The 23154-nt window shown below is 31.6% G+C and overlaps 1 protein-coding gene across 1 annotated transcript in view; it reads left to right on the top strand.

The window, feature by feature from the left end:
• LOC142329227 (uncharacterized) overlaps positions 1–22737 on the top strand; it is a 197585-nt gene extending 174848 nt beyond the window's left edge. The window contains exons 11-12 of the mRNA XM_075373634.1: positions 18020–18232; positions 22683–22737. Coding sequence (XP_075229749.1) covers positions 18020–18168 — 149 coding nt within the window. The 3' untranslated portion in view covers positions 18169–18232; positions 22683–22737. The remainder of the gene's footprint in view (positions 1–18019; positions 18233–22682) is intronic.
• Positions 22738–23154: the final 417 nt, after the last annotated feature.

Raw genomic sequence — 23154 nt, 5'->3', positions numbered from 1 at the left:
ACGTAAAAATTATTAAAGAAGTAAAGGGTTTGTTGGCATTATTTCCAACCATAAATAATAATGGTGTTAATTCTCATTTGACTCAAAACAATTTGAACTTTACAAAATTATGTCAACTATCAAGATCCATGGTTCTTGTTATAAAAAACAATTACATAAAACATAAAGCAAAAAACAATACATTTAAAGATTAAATATTAATAAATTACACTAAAAAATTAAATTTCCATTTATTGTACAACACTCTTTGTTAGTTACAAATGAACATGATATTCAGCTGAAGTGGAGATTCAATGTACTTCATGCAACATATCGTATTTAATACGATCAACAACTTCGTCATTCATTCATTCACACTATTCATTCACCCTTTCTCTTTCTACAATTCTCCCCTCTCTCACATTCATATCCATCCACATTGTAACGTGATACGTGTTGTGCACTGGAATTCCTATTATCTAGCGGAGAGTAAATAGTAATGGATTAACAAGCACCATCTGTACAACAATATATATATATATATATGTACGTACTTACATGCACGTATCAGTACAACTTACGTATAAACAATATAGAACTACTATTTTCATACCAGTCTGTGTTTACATTGCTTCCGTTCACGAGATATCTGACTAATATATTTTACAAATTATTCTGTTATTATGTTGTGTAGCATCTGAAAATTTACAAAAAAAAATAGGGATCTAAACAACTTCCCTTTCTGTTTAGTAACAGTTTCTTATTTAAATAAATTACTTACAAAATCTCATACAAACATTCTAATAAATGAAAATTCAGCAGTAGTAGAAAATTCTATTGTAGTTTACAAATAAATCCTATTTTTTAAACAAATTAACCCTTATTGATAAAACAAGTTAACGAAGAGAAAATACATTTTTTAAATATAAAACTGATCGTTTTCTTTAAACTAAGAAAGTATCTAATTCTTACGAAGATGTTTATGAAGCCACGAGAATATTTCTAAGTATATTATAAGCCTATACAATCACTACTCGAAAGGATCGACTATTCAGGAAACTTGTTACAAATGCAGAGGGATTCCCTTTTATATCCCATTCATGCAGTTCATCTAGGATTCCTCTCCTCCTAGTCGTGAAATACGCCTTTTGCATATCGTAAAATGCAGCTACGAGGCGTTGACGAAGTAGGAAGGCATTTGAAAAACAGATTCCAAGCCAACTACATGATCGATAGACGATCTACCTTTGCAGAAACCGCATTGTTCGGGGAAAATTAGGGCGTTTATCTCAACGTATCATACTAAACGACGGTTTACCATTCGTACCATCAACTTACACAGGGCCCTGGTCAAGGAGATAAGATGATAACTAGAAGGGCATGATTTATCTTTACCAAGTTTAAGTACGGGAATCACCAATACTACTGACAATCTGGAAAAACCTGGTCAGAAAATATTTTAATGTAAATAGATAGACGATGTCGTAATGAAGTATCCGGAAGGTGAAATAACATACTGAGCCTGATATTATCATTTCCAGGGGTTGTGTCACGAGAATTATTCAAGGCATACCTCACCAAAAGAAAAGAGATGTTTAATTCATTTTACGAATCTCCGATAACAAATAAACTGCAACTTATACCTGATAAACTCACGACAATATGATGATGTAAGTGAAACTGACATAAACGTATTTCAAAACGTTCTCCACATAAATTGGCGTCGTTACGAAGATGCCGTTGTTTTCCAGTCCAATCGGGTGCGGAGATTGTCGTGATCCATATATGGCTCGAACGTTTCTTCTTACTACAGATGATGATGTTGTCCGTGAAATTGTATCCACATAATTAAGCCATGATCTCAGTTTAACACACCGAAACACTCGACTTAAATGTTAGAGGAATATATTCACTTGCACTATCGAATATCAGGTGTGTAAACTCGGCAAGTTGGTGGATCATGCTATATAACCGATGGTGGTGATGAATCTTTGTACACGATTCGATCTGGTCTCCCAACTACCCATCTGCGAGGCTGACTCTGAGGCAAGTCACTATTACCGACAGAGATAACAAACTGTTTGTGATCGCTTCCAAAAAACTTTTTAGAAACGCGCCGGGTAAAACGGAGAAGTAGGAATGCTGAACATAACGACAGATTGTTGCCCGAAAATGTACCTGAAGAAGATGAGAAACTTATACGACCCATCGTTCAACAAGCAAAAATCCAAGTTCTGTCTCATTCTAATTACTACAGTGCCTCGGGAAGAAAATGATGATAAGCCCCACGAATAGTGACTAGCATTGAAATCGTTAATTATTAGGCATGGCAAAGGAATCTGTGAAAATAGATTGTACAGAACATCCTCATTATTGGAATTTGAGGAAAGGTATAAGTTGCAGATATTCATTTTAAACGGCTCGAATATCTTCAATGAGACTGCAGATATGTTTGCAGCCGGCGGAATCCGCGTGGCAAATACGATATCCTTTAGGAACACAGTACACCTTCACGTCATCTGCCCTCAGTTTGATGTTCGCATCTTTCGCAGAAGTAACAGCGAAAAACACTTCTTCCTGAGGATGAATCTCCTGTAGACACAGTATCAATGAATTTTCCTCCTGTAATAGGATTTCAATATACTCACGGTGAGAACGGAGACCGCAAACATTTCACTAAATAATATTTTTTTACATAAAAATAATTTTTCCCCGTTATATGTAAAGTTCTGCGCGCATATTATTAAACAAATACAACTCGGTTTGTCTTTTTGGTTTTTATAACATTTAGTACGTGCTCTGTTTCTTTAGGCTTTTCCATATCCGAGATGGTGGTAAGAACTTGCAAGCGTTGGAGGCTGGAAACACTGTACCAGGGGACGATGTTTTTGTAGATCCCTTTATTGGGATCTTAGTAGTTTGCTCCGTAGTTAGTGCAGTGGGTGTTTTATTAGCTGATGTACCGTCTGAAGTGGTTTTCGGTAAACCATTGTCGGTTTCACCAAAAATATCCTTATTTTTACCAGTACTCAACGCCACAATAACAGAAGTGAGGTATTTTATCTGGTCTGGCAAAGCCTAAACCAATTTAGTCAGTTCTTTACATACAGTTCTTTACCTACTCCCTCTTTTTTTGCACATTGTTAAAAAGAACCTGGACAAAACTAACACCATGTGTTACAGGATTCCTCATGTTTAGTGATTTACAATATTCCTGAAGAGCCACAGCAAAGAACACTTTATGTTAAATATAAATATTGAAACTGCTGAAAGAGATAACAGTAATATTGTATAGAATAGACCTGGTTTAGGGTAGACCACCCAAGGAAATGGATATTTAAAAAACCAATATATACCATTATTAACTTTTACTTAGTTTATTAGTTATAAACTTTTGTATACAGAGTAAAAATGTTATGACTAGTTTATGAAATTCTTCCTTGTTTCTTAATAGAAAAAAAAATATATATATATATACACATAAAAATATTATAAGGAAATGATCTTTTAAAATGATTTTAAGTTCTTTTAGCTCAGCGTTTTCTAACCTGGAGGTCCACACGTGAGCCTACAGGGGCCCACAAAAGCATCATGTAAAATTATATTCATTTTCGTAAGTATACGAGGTGTGTAAGAAAAGTAATGAGACTGTCTTTTTACTTACCAAAGTTTTTATTTTTTCAAACAATAATATTATCATCCCCCTTCAAAGTAGTTCCCTTGGGCAGCTATATACCAGCGGAGTCGTTGTTCCCCCTCCTAGTAGCAGCGCTGGAAGGATTTAACTGGTAGGGCTTTTAACTGGTCGGTCACAGTCTTTTGTATATTCTCCAGAGTTCCAAAATGACGTCCTTTTAAGACATGTTTCAATTTCGGGGAAACGAAAAAGTCACAAGGACTCAAATCAGGTGAATAGAGGGGTTGAGGAACCGCAGGAATGCGTTTTGAGGTCAAAAAACCCCTGATGGAAATGGCCGTGTGATACGGGGCATTGTCATGATGAAGCATCCACTTGGCTGCAATGTCTGGTCTCACGCGAATCACTCTTTTCCTGAGCCTTTCAAAGACACCTTTGTAAAACATTTGGTTGACAGTTTATCCTGGAGGAACAAAAAAGCAAATCAGCATGGTTTTGATCTTTGATTTGCTCATTCGACATTTTTTCGGTCGAGCAGATGACGGAATGTGTCACTCTTCGCTTTTCCGCTTTGTTTCAGGATCGTACTCAAATATCAGGATTCATCACCTGTGCTCACACGACTGAAGAATTCTTGGTGATTGTCAATCCTCTCAAGAAGATCAACGCACACTTCGATTGTCCTTCTGTTCCGTTGTGAGGTTTTTCGGCACCAATTTCACACAAATATTTCGCATGTCCAAATCGCCTGTCAAAATTTGATATACGATGAAAGTGTTTTAATTTAACTGTTCACTCATCATCCTTATTGTTAAATGACGGTCTGATCTCACAGAAACCCTCACACGCTCAACGTTTTCGTCAGATTTTGTAGTTGAAGGTTTCCCTGAGGGAGGTTGATCTTCAACGTGTTCTCGGCCTCCCAAAAGTAATTGTGCCAGCGGAAAACTTGTGCTCTTGATAACCAATGTTCCCTATAGGCCTGTTTCAACTTTTCAAAGGTCACACTCGCGGATTCCCCAAGTTTAACACAAAACTTGATTGCACAACATTGTTCGTAACACACAACAAAAATACAAGTTCACTGATAGTGCTGTCAAAAATGTGTTGGCTGAACGAAGTTGAAACTCGTACTGAGGAAGTGGAAGGGATGAACAAACCGGTCTAGGACAGACCGGTAGACACAGCATTGCCAGATCGCTCACAGTGTTACCAATTTCATTACTTTTCTCACACACCTCGTATAATATATACGTATATATACATGTTCTCAGGTAGATTTATAACATAAATATTGAAATGCAATTTCGCTATTACTTCTTGAGATGTTTAATTCGTTGCATTATTGCAATATTTAATGAGGGTAAATTAACTTGACCAACGTTAATTAGGAAAAATTTAGGGGTTCGTCAGAACACAGTATGTGTTATAAGGGGTTCGAGGCAAGGGAAAAGCTGGAGGAAACCGCTGCTTTAAATCATTGAAGTTAAATAACAGATTACATTTTAATTTATCAAATAACATAATTATTTGAAAATATAACATTTAATAATAAAAACACAATTACGCTTCTTTATTAAAAATATAAATTTTTTCGTTTTTTATTTGTAAAATTGTTTGTATTTAACTTATCTTGAAAACTTAATTTGTAGAAGAATATTTATTATGGATAAAATTAGAATTTTATTCAATTATTCTATTATACCTTCAAGTTATTTTACTATTGATTAAACTCACGCGCACACAAAATTTGTCTACCCCTTGTGTGGACAAATTTTTCCAAGTATTTGATTGTTGTTGATACTGACCACGTATCTACATCTAAATTAGCTTTTTTTCTATTTAATTGTCACCTACCCGATCTAAATACTTATTGCCCAGAAATATATACAGATACCGAGACAGATTTTTACCAAACTTTAGAGGCTGACCCAGAAAATTAAATTAAAATATGTGGTCAAATACCCTTATCTCGCTTATTACCCTTTTCACTATAACCGTTATTTTATTATTTTTTTTCAGTAAAAATTGAAAATATTTTAATAAAATTTAGTTACATATACCCAACAACATATTCTACAAAATAAGTAAAATTTGAAAATTTTACATCTGAAAATTCCAAAATGGTGGCCAGTAAAATACTATAATCAATAACAGCTTCGTAAATATTAGTTTTATAAAATTATGTTTAATTACATAGAATGTATGCCTTTTATTTTGAGCAAAATGTCATCTCATTTTTAAAATCAGTTCATAAACAACTGATAAATGGCTGAATTGTTAAAATGTTTTTCAAAACGATGTCTAACAATTTTGTGCTTGAGTTTCGTTTAATAATATTAATTTTTTTTTTTAAATTGTAGGTATGTAGTTCATCACAAAACTAGTTATATCATGTACATCATTACTCGCAGAGAATCAACTCTGGGTAAAGTGCGAATTGTAGCACAGATGTTTTACATGTAGCACGGTGATATGAAAGACCAATAATGCGATACAACAATTTAACCTTTCCGCGGGAAACAACAAGGTATTATATATATACTGTCTCTATTCAGCAGGAAAAATGCAGTTCATAAAACAAACACAAAATAATTTACAATCATATAAACAAATCTCTCTCACACGCGCGCGCACACACATACAACCACACACACACACACACACACACAAACACTCTTTCTCTAATTTTATATATGTATATATATATATATATATATATTAGATATACTTTATAAAACGGTTGTATATATAAAAGAATCAGTAAGAGACAGAGCTCTTTCTTACGCAGTCTCACTCCTTCTCTCTCACTCTATATACTTAGAGGTAATTTATAAAACAGTTCTATTATTTATTTAATATATATTTTTTTTTTTGTTGATTAATTCACGCTGAAGTATTGAAGCTTGTCCGTGAAATATAGAAACAATTTTTTAGCGTATGAAGAAAGTCATGCATGATCAGGATTCGAACCCGGGACCTCCAGATGGAAAGCCGAGATGCTACTAATCCGTCACAGAGATCGGCTATTTTATTATAATTTTATATAGCATGTTTTGAAGAGACATGTTGGACTTAAATCTCGCAATAAAATGTAACTATAAACGTTTATGAGGCCATATACGACGTGATTGGTTCCAAAGCACGGACGATGTAAAAATCTAGCTTAGCGATACGATTTTATTTTACCGAATTTTCGATAAATAAGTGTAAATATATTTTGTTTAACTCGGTAGAAAATTCCTTAATCTAATTACTTTTTAATATTTCAAGAAAAATATTAGCGATTAGCTGTAAGATATTGCTTGCATAAGCGAGATAAATCTTTTCACGAGAATCAATGATAGAAAGTTTTATTTTCCTGTCATTTCCGTCGTAATTTATTTAAAAACTAATTTTTTCTTTTAATTTCGTGGGCTTCATTCATCAATTTTTAAGTTATTTCATAAATTAAAAAACAAATTTAATAATAGTTATTATAATAATTATACAGTTATAAATAAAGTATTAAAATCGCGGTTAAAATACATCGCGGCTACACAGAATAATAAATTTTATTTATGACAAAAATAAATACGATATAAAATAGGGTTGGAAGAAGAATACTGTTTGACTGTTGTAGTAAAAGTACGGGCACAAAGCTTTCTTTTCTTTTATCTTCGATGTTCTTCGCTAGCAAGCAGCAATGTAGTAGTACAATTTAAGGTCGAAACCGTGAGCCGTGAAGACATAAAGACGGAAAGGTTTTATTAAGCCAACAGAGCAAGGAAAGGAGCCCTCCATTGGCTGTGGACCAATCAAAACGCGAGTTTACCGTATTCTCTTGTTATTTCCTCGTTCGGTAGAGAAGCGTTGTCTCCCCCTCATTACTCTTCTAATGTCGACGGAATGAAATCTTTCCTACCCTTCTTTACATCCCCGACGATCAAAACTTCTATATCACTCTTGTTACATTGTCAAACCAAACTCCTCAAAACTTTTTGAATGTATATATATATATATATATATACCTATACCCATATAAATACAATGTACTTCCGAGTTTTTCTTAGATTCAAGAGAAATGAATTAAAACGACTAAAGGGATCACGTATATAAATCTAACTATTAAAAATAATAATACTGCTGTAAAAATATCATTAATTTTTACAAATTATATGAAAAGAACATATAAAAGAAATAATTCTGTTCATCTAATACTTGTATTTACAAATTTCAAAGAGTATAAGCGTTTTAATGGATTTTTAATAAAAAAATAAAATAAGAAATAGATTTTTATAAATAGTAATTCATTTTATCCACAAATATTTTATTACTTGATGTAAATCAATACTTTATTTAAATGTTTACACGCTATCAGAAGGACGATATTTTGAAATAGTATACGTTCAGTTATAAATTGTATAATAATACAAGATATATGTTTGAAAGGGTTTTTGTAATATATCTAAATATACAATTAAATTATAAAAGATTTTCTTTTATATCTAAAGTAAGACTGCAATTAACAGTAAAATTTGGAAAACCTAACCAATCTTACATCTATATATATATATATATATAAAAGAATGAATGTTTGTTTGTTTGCCACGTATTCATTCCTATACTATGCATCCGATTGCGATGAAACTTTGATGAGTTGTGTGCGCACGCCCATAAAGGTTTCTGAATTAATTTGGACCCGCTAGGTGGCGCTGGGGTCGATATATTTCCAAAAAAAATATTTATGGTTTGATTTGGCTCATATTCAGAATATATATTAGTTATGTGAAAAGAAAAATTTTTGCAAAAACTATACCCGCTTACGAAACAAACATATAAATATACAAACAGACTTTCTTCTTCTATATATATAAAAGGCAATGTTCGTATGTGCGTCCGCAATAAACAAAAAATCTACAGGACCGATGTACGCGCGGGAAAAGGAAGTAACAAAAATGAAAAAAGGGAAAACTGTAAAAAAGAGAAAAGGGAAAAATGGGAAGAAGAAAAGTTCCACTTTCCATGGGAATGAAAAGTGGAAATGGACGAAAGGGGGATGGGGAACGAAGTGAAAAGGAAATTAGAAATTGAGGTGGAAGGGGGAGGGAAACAGAGTGAAAAGGGAAAAAGGCATAAAGTGAAAGGTAATATTTTGTGAATTCCGTAATGTTTTGTTTTTTAATGTTTTATCAAATTTTCAATTGTGTTCATTTAATATATATACATACTCAAATCTAGCAATAACAAAGCATTGCCGGGACTGATAATATATACATAAAAATGAATATTAGTTTGTTTGTCCCGTACGCGTTCCTATTGGAATGAAACTTTGGTGAGTTTCAGTGTGACGTCTGTACGTACGTATGTATGTATGTACCTTGCATAACTCAAAAATGATTAGCCGTAGGATGTTGAAATGTTGGATTTAGGACTCTGTTGTAACATCTAGTTGTGCCCCTCCCATTTTTGATTGCAATTGACTGAACCAAAAGTGTCAAAAAAAGCCCATTTTTTCATAAGTGCAGTAATAAACCCTCATTGAGAGCTTTTCAACAATATATCATAAGTGGTACTTATATTCATTGGTTCCAGAGTTATAGCCAAATAAAAGTTTAATTAATATTATATTTGGATCTTACAAGAGGAAGGCACATCGGTTCGAATCAGACTTCATCTCCTTTTTTTTTAACTTTATTGTTTAATTAAAATATATTGCAAAGTTTTTACGATAGGTAATAATTCAATAATAATAATATAAAAAAAATTTTTTTATATTAATAAAATGAAAAATATCAGTAGTTATTAATGAAATAAAATTTTATGTATATTTAATTAAAAAAATAAGGTATATGTAATTTAATAGGCGTAGTTGTGGTGTCCACATCAGATTTTTTGTACAACTGAAACTATGAAACAATAACTAAAAAATTCTTATTCGTAACAATATAAAATTAAAAAAATTAAAACTTAATTTTTTAAAGTCTCTATTGTTCTCAAATTTTGCAATTAGAAAAAAATAGTAAAAAAATTAAACCAGTAAAATTTTTCTGCAACGAAAAAATAGCGAAACGATTGGGTAAATTATTTAATGTTTCAATTCTGGATTTTCCAAAATCTGACTTCAACGAATTCGGAGCATTTTTTATATTTATTATGAATTTAACTTTTTCTATGGAAATTTGCTGCGTGATTTTTTCTTAATTTTTTCTAGGAGATTTAGTTAAATTTTTGCCGATTCGATGTTTTCAGTTAGAAGTGCCAGATCATCGCGAAAGCTAAACGGTTAATTTTGATTCTTAAGAGTTAATTTTTATTCCTTTTTGTTCTCATTCCTATAATTAAGGGAGGGATTTTTAATCCATTTCATTGAAAACACCAAGGTCTAATTTTTTTCTATAACCGTGTTAAAAACCAGTCCGTTTCCTTAAAGCACTTTAAAAAATCCCTTTCGGCACGCCGGAAGGCGGAGGTAGATTTCACCGGTGATAAGTGGGTATTAAAAACTATTTCCACCTTAAAGTTAAGAAAAACTTCAAATATACTCAATACGACATTGGTTGCATGTGAAAAAAAAAATTCATATGTGTAGAATACGACAAACATCATCTTCTTACAATTCCAGCAATATTTTGGTCATCCCTTGCCGTAAGGGTTGGTCATATCAATAACTGTTTCAGATAAACGTTTTAGGTAATGTTTAGAGGACTAACGATCATTTTAAACCGATTGAATACTGAGCCTATTAAGGGAGGTATGATATTTTTTGTCTTTGAAACCCTATTTTTTCCACCCCCTGGGTCAATGGTTGGTGGTATCAAAAAAAATTGATAAGTTTTAGGCCCTTATCCAAAGAATAGTAGGAACTTTAAACGAGTTCAATATTTTACTTAATAAAGTTATAGCGATATTTTATTTTTTCGAAAAGCCCCTCCATTTTCTCCCCCATGGTCCAATTTTTCCGATTAACGAACCCGACCGACATTTTGGATCGTTACGTTTTATGTAACAATTTGAAAGTGATTAGCGCAAAATTACGGCAGTTATCGTGTCCACAAGAAAGTGAAATAAATAAATATAAATGTATATATAAACTTTTGAACTGACGGTGGTTTTGGAATCTGGAGGATGTAAAACACCAAGATATGTCGAAATTTTCCGGAAGTCAAATCATGGTACCCATTACAATAGGTAGCTTTCTTATGAAATTTATCTACAAGAAAACCTGACAACAAAGTTGTAATATTTCTAAACTGTTTACCTTACTTAGCTTCAGTCTTTTATTATATGTTGACACGTTTCGGAATAATTCCATTATTAAAAGTTATTTTATTCTACAATAACTTTTGACAATAGAATGAAGCTAAAAAAGGTAAACATCAACATAGAAATCATAGTGTTCTTAGCAGAAAATATAATAATTATTATCTTAATAACAATAACTTATAATACTTTCCTGGCATTATTATTATATTATTCTTATATAATGGAAAAGAACATGAAAAAGTTTAAAAAATTCTAAAAATCGTAATTTAGATAGATAATTAAAAAAATTCGGTTAAGATAAATGCAATAAACAAAAAGATAACTTTTTTTTAACAAACATAACTTTCGATTTTTCGGGAAGGGGGAGAATTTAGGGGTTGTTTTTTATGTTAAGCGTGTGTGCGTGTACTGAGCTTAATATAAAGTGGAGTTATGTTCCCAAACTTTATTGATGTGGTGTATTGATCCCAAACTTTTATCTTCATCAAAATTAGTTTATCCAGTCAAAAGTTGTTAAGCTTCAAACGCCAACACATGTACATTCGTACTTATTACGAGTACATACTTTCGAACATTACCTCCTACAACTTTTTTTTTGTTTTTTGAGGTTCCTGGGTCATGAAACGTCGAGAAATACAAAAAAACCACATCCCATTTTTTTGACTGATTACTATACTTTCCTTCTTGCAGCATATCTCTAGAGTTATGATACCAGGAAAATAAAAAATGGAAATTCTTAAATATTTCTGTACTTTTAATTCTCTGAATTACGCAGTACAATATGTATAATTATAATAAATTCAAAGTAAAAATCAAATAAAATAAAAATTAAAATACAAATATGATGATAATTCACCTATGAATCTATAGTAAAAAACTTTAATCAAATCGGAGCGAAATAAAAAAATTATTTACCAGAATACATGTTTCAATAGAAAATCTCATTGAACAAACTTTATTACGTGAACTTGATTATTAAGTGAAAACTTATTAAAAGTTTATATCAAAGAGAAAAAAATTGAATTTGAGAGAAACCTTTCATATTCCATTTACTATCATATGACGGATATAACAACCAATGAGATATGACGTGATGCACAAGTAAATCCTAAAAATAACATACACTTCATGCCAGGCTTATTATGGAAAGAAATACATAAAGAGATTTCCCATTGCCTTCTTCACAAAACCGTGAAGTAGTTGTGATATTTAACTCTACAAGTATTCTTGATTAACTTAATAGTTATCTTTGTTCACCAGAAGGATTTGCTATATAAAACATAATTATTCACAGAGAAAGCACGTAAGACAAATATCTATTATCTCATTTGCTTTTCATGCATCACAATATAACAAAGAATGAGTTAGATAGTGTAAAGCCACAAATTAATTTACTCCTTTGCATGTGAAACGATGCATATATATATATATATGTCTTTAATATACTGTCTCACAGAGTACAGTAATCTCCTTTCAACGAAATCCTAAAATTATAAAATATTTTCCTAACAGACATAGGGGAAAGAACGATAATTATAATTCAGTTGATGCTTCAATACACCGTAAAATTAATGATATAGGCTGGGGTTTTCTTTAAAAAGCCGGATCCAGTCTGTATATATATATATAGGAAAAAACGTTTTTTTACTATTCAATTCAAAATTATTGAACGGTATTTTACTATTTCAATCCTGAGTAAAAATGAAAAGTCTCCAAAGGAATTATGGGTAGCACCCAGTATCTAAAGGACTTTAAAGTATTCATTTGAGCAGAGCTATTTGTGCTGTTTTTATCGTCTTTCCGTAGTCATCCCTTTCTCACAATCCTTTAACCTTAATATTTTCTCCACTTAATGCATAGATACCTCCATTGGATCAATTCTAATGCGTGGAAATCTGTAGAGTTATTTAAGGCTCAAACTGTTGATTAAGTGAAGATCGCTCACCCATCATTCTATCTGAGGGCTCCATAATTGAAAAAACATCTTATCTTAAAACTTTATCTGGCTTTTGGAAAAGTCAGAATTCCTATACCAGCTGGACTATAAGAAAAGTACTTTCATTTTATAATTATGTTTAAATTCAGCATTTTTTTTTTTGTTGATAATTTTATATTATTTTTACGAGTAATGACAATGATTTTGCCGCCTAGGCAAATTATATTAAAATATTATACCAAAATATTTTAGTATAAATAACAATAAAAATATAATTAAGTGCAAATATTAAGGAATCTTTTAATATGTTTTTATTTTCCCGGTGAATATATTTATAGAATATTAACGAGGAAAATATGATCATATAAAAAACGGGATATCGGCGTCTTTTGCAAATCTTTACGTTTTAGGGTCCAACTAGTTCATCTAGACAAAAAAACAATCTGATGTGGATACCATATGACAATGATACCATATTACGCTACCATACCATATTACGATACCATATTATAAGGATACCATATGTACGCCTATTAAATTACATATGCACATTTTTTTAAAATGAAAAGTAAATAAAATTTTATTACATTAATAACTTTTGATATTTTTTCTTTTTTATTGTTATTGAATTATTATTTATTGTAAAACTTTGTTTACAATCAGATTAATAATTACTAATAAATCAATATATTTAAATTAAAAAAAGGAGATGAAGTCGGATTTGAACCGATGTGCCTTCCTCTTATAAGATCAAAATATTTCATTAATTAAAATTTTATTTGGATATAACTCTGGAATTAATGAAAATAAGTACCACTTATGATATACCGTTGAAAAACTCACAATGAGAGCTTATTATTGCAGTTACGAAAAAGTCCTTTTTTGGACACTTTTGGTCCAATCGATTGCAATCAAAAGGGGAAGTTCACAACTAAATGTTACAACAGTCCTAAATTCAAGATTTCAACATCCTACAGGTAATCGTTTTTGAGTAATACGCATTTTGGATACATACGCACATACATCACGCCGAAACTAGTCAAAATAGATTCAGGGATGATCAAAATGGATATTTTCGTTGAAATCTGAAAACCGAATTCTTTCGCGATCACAATATTTCCTTTACTTTGTACAAGGAAGTAAAAAACAATTGTACTTTGTACGAAGTATGTGTGTCACAGTGCCTTTGTCCTTATTTTTTAACACTGATCAAAATTAATTTCTTCAAATTTGGCTAAAATATTTCAATACACGGGATATTGATTATATTAATTTTTTTCAAAATTCTTTAAGGGAGTGAGGGGATATCGCAAAAAAAATTTCGATTTTTTTTTTTTGAAGAATTTTAGAGAAAACTTTATTAAAGCAAATCTTTTAACTACAATGCATATATAAATAATACAAAAAAAAATTTTCAATAAATCAACCACCCCCACTTCTTAAAATTGAAATGTATTGATTTTGTTCTTTTGCTTTAGCTCCCTTAAATTCATACAAATATATATCTATCAAGAAATTTCTACAAAAAAACTTTCAATTATAGACCTCGGTCCTAAAATGCACAAAATAATTTTGAATTTTTTTTTCTTATTCTAACTTTGATTGAAGGGGACTTAGATTTAGAGAAAACTTTACCTAAGAAAATTTATCAAGCTTGACCTGTACAAATATTTTTATAAAATGTTTCTTAAAATTTATTTCCAACCTTTAAAATATATATATATATTTCCAACCTTTAATATATATATATATTCTGCTTTTTTTGGCTTTAACTTTTAATTTTTCTTTTATTAATAGCCGAAAAGTATTTGACAGACAAATACATGCAGGTAAAAAAATCTTTACGTCCATCTTTCCTTAGTTTACCTAAGTTTCATTACATTAATCTAAGCTTATGTAGTAATAAGTCGAAGTTAACTTCCACACATAAACGTCTAAGAGAGAATATATTGTGTAAAATGTGTGTATGTGAGTTTGTGCGCACGTTTGTGTGTATGTGTGTACGTATGAATGTATCTTGTCTGAAGATCATTTATCTCACTTACAGTTAGAACACCCGTGTGCGTTTACTTGTGTCACATTCTTCCCTTCCTGAAACATTTCCAGGAAACGGTTTCTCCCTCATTTCACACACGAGTGTTGTTTTTAAATTGAATAATATGTCCTCCTCTTTCAAAACACATAAACAAACTCGCATAGAGAGAGAAAATATTTTAGTATATGTTATTTCACGTGCTGTAGAAATACATTCGATTCTCAATATTGTTACAAGAACGTGGCAGGGAACATCTTAGAATAATTTTTAAACTGGGGATGTTTCTATTCTAGTTGTGTTATTCAATTTATAAGGTTCTTTCTATAAATGTATTCTTAGACGACTACATATTTTAAAATTTAATAAATAAATTTAAAAAAAAATAATAGAAAGCTTATCATTTTCTAAGCTATTTAATTTATTGATTTTTTTATATTTCAGTTAGACGGATTGATGAAAAAAATACAAGAATTTTTTAATTTATTAACTTCAATAAAATTTAATCTATTAATAAATGAATTACGAGCTTTATGCGACAGAAAATACTGAATTTTTAAAGCCCCTTTTTTATAAGTACAAAGTAACTAAACTGTTGTATCATTTAGCTCAAGAAAATTTATTTATGCGTAAATTAATTTTCTATTTTAGAATCCAATTACTTTAAAATTCGATCTGTGATATTGAATAGCTGTCTATCAGATATATCTAATTAATGTCGTAGTACGAACTAAAAATATAAAACCAAATTTTTCAATTTCATCTTATATTAAAGAAAGATTATATTTTAATATAAATTCGTATTTACCATTTCAAAAAAAAAAAAAAATTTTTAATCAACGCGTTAAAAACATTCATAGTCATGCTTATTATTCTTTTAAAGGTATTTAAAGAGTAAATTTTTTTATCAGATATTTTTGCAGTTATTTACAAAGCCGAATTTTATTAGAATTGGGTTTGAAAAAGTACATAGAAACTATGAAATCGACATTTAATCTGGCTTCACCCTTTTAGGGATGATGTTAAGAGGGAAAACGAGCCGAGTTTTTATGAAATATTGAAATTATTATACTGAATTTCAAACTGCTATCAAAACAGGTCCTAAAAATACTTATATTTTAAAAGAAAAACTTTAATCTCATTTAACCCTCTTAGAGATAATTTTAAGGGAATTTATAGTCTCATAATTATTATTATTTAAATATTTTTGACCCTTTTCATTGGATCTCAACTAGATTAAGTGTGCTGGTTTTGAAAATTCTGTATGCATCCATTTTTTGGTGAAAACCTTTGGAGATTTTTTGGTGAAATTTTTTTGGAGGAAAACAGAAATCTTTAGTTTTATTGGTAAACCTTCTTAATAAAGTTCAAATTTCCACTTTGGATATCGGCAACTTCTTTTTATAACTTGTCTACAGCTACGGATTGTAACTGAAAGAAATTTTTGTTATTTTTTCTGAAAACCTCTTTTTTTTCCCCTAGGAGGAGGAAAAAGCTCTACCAGCCGCCGCCAGGCCCGCTCTGACGGCAAGTGCGGGGCTCTCACCCGCTAAAACACCTCCCTCTCTAGTCACGCAGGGGACAGACCTAATCCACATGGTATGTACACAACCCCTACGCAATCACCCGGGCGCTCTTGTCACCGAATTAGAATAGCCAGAGCAACGTTCCCAGGGGATCATCGACAAACGACGTCTCAGAGGAGCCCTCGTCGCCCACCCCTGGCCGCCCATAGCCGTACGGCATCGGTCTCTCCGCCTCAGGTCAACTGCAGTCTTCCAGCCTGCCTGCCCACCTCCTCTGCTGCCTTGTTTATTATTATGGCTGACACCGCAGTCGTCACTCTCGTCCAAGCATCTCTGTCATCCAACATCACACTTATGACATTATCCACTTTTACTGCGCCGTGGCCCATCATGGCGGCCCTCAAGTCTCTTCTCCTCGTGCATGAGACTACTACATGTTCTGCTGTATCCTGCTCCCCACAATCATAGCAGCAACTCGTGGTACTCCTACTCATACGATACAGGTAATCTTGAAAGTACCCGTGCCCTGATAGAAACTGGGTGAGCTCGTAATTTGTATCACCAGCTTCCGCTCTACCCAGCTCCTGACCTCACCTGTGTGTCCACCGTCCAGTCACCGCCGCATAAAACCTCCTTTGCGATAATATACTAAATTTCAACTTTACATCGATTAAAGCTGATTAATGGGAGAGAGAATTAATGAATAAGTGAATAATGGAGTGGTTTACCGTTTATACGCGCAATAATTCTTAATAATAAACACAGGTTCGTCCTTGGAAAACGACATAATTAACACAATAGAGACGAATTTGTACTGGTATAGCACTAGTAAATAAGAAGGACATTTCAATTGTTACAAGCTGCTGTCTTTGAGTACAGTGTTGCCAACTGACATGTAGGAAGAAATAAAATTTACCTATGCGTGACTTCTACATTTTTAATCTTGGGGTTGCATCGATCTTGAAACACCCGTTATTTACTTAAGCTTAACGCACATGAAAACCATCTGGCTGTTAACCTGGATAACAGTGAGAATGTGAGACGACTGAAAAGTTTGCATGTTGATTATCGAGACTGTTGTGTGGTGGACATGGTACTTTATGTTATTTACAATTTAACTGTTGTGTTGACCATTTATCCTTTTTGCTACGTTTCATTACTTGTTGATTTATGTGTACTTTGTGTGGATTGTTAGTTATATTTCACTCATTGTACATTTAATTGTATATTACTCTTTTTTCAAATGTTTATTGTATTGCCTTTATATACATCATTTACATATATTTTTGTTATTTCTAAATAAAAAAACGTTCACTTTGCGTTAATCAAGGTTTGTTCACATTGTTTGCCATAGTCTGTTAGTCCCTATGCTTCCCCTTTGCTCATTTATGTGTAAATTAAGAATTTTTCAAATTAATCATTCAATAAATTCATAAAGCTTTTATATTACACAAAGCTTTATTTTTTATTAGAAAAAAAGCTTTTTTAAAGAAAAAACTAGCAGTTTTTTGCAACTAAAATCTATTACTAATTCTTACATTTCTTTATTATTTTTTCCCCCGACGATCTCTGAGTAGGAAAAACTATTATTATAATAACAATAAACTTTAATAAATACTTGTTAATTTATATAATTATTAGTAAACAACTTTGTTTCGCAACAGATGGATTTATTGGATTCCATAATTATTGCGGGGACAGCGGTAGTCCTCTCGTTCTGCCACCTTCATTGAACCCAATCGATAGATTATATTCAATGCAAAACTCATATTTCTGCGGCGAAGACACATCACCTTCGATTATGGATCAATGACACCTTATATGTGAAAAAACGAGAATGCATATTGAAAACATCTTAAAACAGCATCACTCTTAAGGTAAGAAATATAAGATATAAAATAAAAATCTTTTTGTAGGTTTATATTTTTTGGAAATTTATTTCATTGGTAGTAGTTACATACAGTCACTTTTCACCTCCATGCTAAGGAGTTAAGTAGAGACCGTACCAAGTAATGTTTGGATTAGAAAAGACAAAAATATTAGGAAAAATTTATTGAATAAATGTAATTAGTTTACTTATTTTTTATTTGCAAACAGTTATCAGAAGCTGAACAATAACATTAATTTAAGAAAACAGAACATATTACTCTTGTTAGACTCCCCAAAATCACAGAAAATAAATTATAATGATTTCTTCACAATTTATAAATATAATAAACGTACATATTTTTTTAATATTGGTAATTCCTTTTGTTGTATAATTTTACTTCTTATTTTTTACCCAAAAAATTCGCAGGCTATACCTAAATTATTATCAGTAATTATTTGACGTAAAAAACTAAATACGTGTTTTTTTCTGATCGTACATAATAATGTATTAAAAATTACGTCAGGAATGAATGGTTTTGCTACTTCAGAAAAACTATTCTGAAAACTTTCTGAAAAAAAGCAATCGCATGCTTAAACCTTCATAAAATCAGTAATATAAAAAGCTGACAGTAAGTGGTTATAATTTCCTGGCACTAGTTATTTATTCTAGAGAAAAATAATGATTAATGAAAATAAACTTCAAAAGTTTAAAAAAAAACATATTTTAAAAATCTATTAGCGTTCCCTCCTCCAATATTTTGCACTACTATTAAGTCTAGGAAGACATTAAAATAAACTCGGTTAATAAATATACAATATATAAAAATGCCTATCAATAAACACAAAAATAAGACACTACAACAGTTATAAAACCAGAAGCCACTTATCCAGCAGAAACACTCTTCCACCTGAACGAACAATCAAAGACAGACTCCAAAAAATCGAAAGAAGAATTGGAAGAATCTGCATCAATAAAAAGTACCAGAAAAACGGTGAGTGGTGGATTGTGCCCAACAAAGTCATGTACAAAGTGTTAGAACCCATCACTGATACTATGCGTAAGAGGTGACTAGCATTCTTTGGACATATCATGAGGATGAAAGATTCAAGACTTCTGAAACAGCTAGTACAGTACTAGACTCGACTCGAAAAACATCAATACAGGATGCTGATGGATCACAGAAATAAGAGAGAATCTGAAGGAAATTGTCCTTAAACCAGAAGACACCACAGAAAAGATAAAATTAAACAAGAAAATCAAGAACAAAAATATTCGCTTCAAAATCACAAGAAAACTCACAACACGAACATTTTCAATACTAGAGAGGGCACAAAGATCAGAACGTATGAAAAAGTACTGGGAGGACCGCAAGGCCCAAACATTCCCATCGAAGAGACTTGGATAATTGACTAACTAAAGTGATCCTATGTGGTCATAAAATAATAATTAATAATAATAATAATAATTTTTAAAATTTTTTTATTTTTTATATTTTTTATTTGCTTTGTTTGTGCAACAGAACAGTTACACAAAACCTTTGTATGTTGCACAATATCACATAAAGTCACAAAAGAACAGACAAAAGTCAACAGCCCACATATAAGTTCAAAGTCATCACATATAAGTTCAAGTTCAACCGATCATGCCTTACATTTAGCATAAAACTCAATATTTGCAGGAAGACTTCTAGTACACCAGCAGACTCCAGATACATTAAAATCGCCTACAATACAAATATCAAAACTTAAAATATCTACGTGCCTGTACAGAAAATCAAAATATTGGTCGAGGAGACTTGAAGCTAAAAACGGAGCAACATATATAACACAAACCAACAAATTCTTCATTCCTGGTCGAATTAGCTCAACCCACACAGCTTCAGGAAACGTCTCGAGGTCCTTCCTCCTCGTACACCTAATGCTTGATTTTACAAGAATAGCCGAACCACCACCACGCTGAAGTAAAGAAGCAGCATAATTCCGGTCAGCCCGAAAAACATGATAACAGTCTGGAAACAGATTGACATCACAGTGCTCATCACTAAGCCAAGTCTCAGTCAAGGCAACCACGTCGAAGTGAAAATCAATCAAGGACGCGAACATTTCATCCTGCTTAGTCCTCAAACCACGAACATTCTGGTAGATCATCCTCAATTTATCCATCGCTACCGAGCTGCAATCCATCCTCCCGTGAACCTTTTTCTACAAACGCTGCATCAGGCCTCAACGGACCATAAAATGGAGCCAACAGCGTACCAACAGGCCAGATCTCAGGACGAACTAAGCTGTCAAAATCCGAAGCACAAACTTCAATTCGAAACGAGTTATACGAATCGTACCTAGTCTTCAGACGAATACACTGAAGATGTTGAAAGTTGTGTTCCCCAAGCAACTTGGTGATATCACCAACCCCGGTTGAAGAGTTAAACCTCGAAACAAAAAGAGCTTTAGTCTTGGGCTTAACCAAATCGCAGCATACGTCGCCTTCCCCAAAAACAGCATTTCGAGACCTCACCCTTTTCTTAGGTTTAGACGGAGCAATGGAACCCTCAAGAAAAGACTTTACTTTGGGGCCTTTACGCTTTTCAGAGCCAACAACAGTCCAAACAGTTTTCTTAGCCACATCATGGAAGGCTGCAGTCAAAATATCATTCACAGGGTTAGCGGATTTATTTACAGCGTCAACTGTAGCAGAAGTAATCCCCTCAGCATTTTCGAAATCCACATGCGAAGCGTTTCCGGAGGACCTCACTGCATCCTGAATACACCCAGTATCAAAACTCCGCACTCGTGTCATGTTGCTATTCCTCTTAGCCGCATTAACTACAGAAGTAGCACAGTGAGATGGCAAGGAGAGGTAATATTATCGTCACCACAACGAGGTCTAACTGGATCAGGAATAAGGTTAGCAGGCAAAAGAGAAGAAGAACCAGAGGAAAGAACATCCTTGTGTAAATATTATAGTAATATTTAAGTTAATATTCTACTAAAGAAAGACAAATTGTACGATAAGAGGATATTAAGTTGTTATCCTCCCAGATTTAAAACTACTAACGAAAAAATTGAAAGCTAACATTACCAAGGTGTGAAAGGGTGGTGACGTGCAACTGATAATCAAACAGGTGAATAAAACTACGCTAATAATAATAATAAAATAACGTTGATTTAAAAATAAAAATTTAACCGTTTTGTACGTTTGAGTCATGATAAACGATTGAAAAATAAAAATTAAAAATAGTTAAAAGAAACAAACCATACAAATTAAGAGCAAAACGAAGGCAAAAATCATCATCTTTATACAGATAAAGAGCTGTGTTAAAACTGTAAGAAAATGCTACTTTAAAATTCGTTTATAAAATTTTATTTATAACAAAAACCTAAATGGTGATTTGAATTTAAAAGCAATTACCGCTAAACGATGTGCAAACAGTATATATAAAAAGTAAGCGGATAAATAGAATAAAAAAGAAATAAATTAAATATTAACTGACAATATTTTATAGTCTTATTCGATGATAAAAATCACTTGAGAATCAATATGAAACGAATATTTTTAGAATAAAAAAAGATCCACTTTTAGATTTTAAGTACTCTTTTTAAATGCTCATTTGCAAATGTACTGTTGAATTGTTACGAATTTTAATAAATATTTTAATATGTCAATGTTCTCGTGTTACTTGATTGGTGAGTGACGGTCATTGTTCTCACGCAAGTTACTTGTCTTATCCATGCAAGTTATTGAGCATATGCTCAAAATCAAGGACACGGGCTTTAATTTACGTGTACTTCAGTTCTGAAGATCTTAAAATTTACATAAAATATACCGTTAACATGGCTTTGATGATTGAAAGACTGGATTTTTTGTTCATATGAATATTTTTCCAAAAATGAAAATAAAAGTATAGGACTTTTTATAAAAAAAAAAAAAAAGGTAGGTTGAAATAGAAAGTTCATGAATTTCGATCTAAAGATATACTCGCAAAAAAAGTTTCGTACAAAAACTTATGCTCACAAATGTAGCCAAATAAATTTACGCGCGCGCGCACACACACACACACACACACACACACACACAAAGACAAGCACTTGTAAAATTAAAGCGCTTTAAGCATTTTTCAAAAACTGCTTTTGAAAAGACATAAGTCAAATCTATTCCAAAAAAGTTACAAATAATGGCAGCGTACATTAAAGTGAAGAAAAACAACGGTTACTACAGATGGCCATAAGAGCGATTAAAAACATTACGATGTAATTCAAAAACAAAAAAGTTTGCTATTAAATAAACGTTAGCTACCTTAATGTCAAAAACATAAATAAATGTATCAAACACTGAGTAAACCTCGTTTGTTTACTTTTAATTTAACAGAGCTTTATATAATTCAATATTTATTATATTATACAATATATTCCAGTTTTTATTGTTTATTATTTTAATTATCAATTTTTCTTACATTTCAGGTTGATCTTTGTATGAAGAATCTACGAAAACGATATGTAAAAATATAAAAATGACTTATTTATACTTCGTACATAATTACCTAATCAAATTTATATACTTAATATTAATTATAAACTTTTGAAAATAAAGGATTCCAGAAAAAAAAACATTCTAAGTGGATTGATTAAATTTATTAAATAGTTTGACAAATTATTAAATTGATGAATTTTTAGAAAGAAAATGATCATTTTAAAATTATTTTTCCTTTTAGTTATGAAAAAAAAAAAAGAAGTAATGTTAACAATATGATAAAAATATAATAATTCTGTTTGTGAAGTTTATACTATTGATTTTAGTTTCAAAAGATAACAGTTAGAATAATATTTCACGTAAACAATACGCTAACAAAATGTTGTACAATAATATAAATTAAATTGATAAATTATTATTATTAATAATAATACACTTTAATTAAACTTTTATATGCCTAAT

The sequence above is a fragment of the Lycorma delicatula genome, chromosome 8 (assembly GCF_047948215.1).
Source record: "Lycorma delicatula isolate Av1 chromosome 8, ASM4794821v1, whole genome shotgun sequence".
Lineage (NCBI taxonomy): Eukaryota > Metazoa > Arthropoda > Insecta > Hemiptera > Fulgoridae > Lycorma > Lycorma delicatula.
Note: the sequence above shows the minus strand (reverse complement) of the source record. Positions and strands in the feature narration are given on the sequence as shown.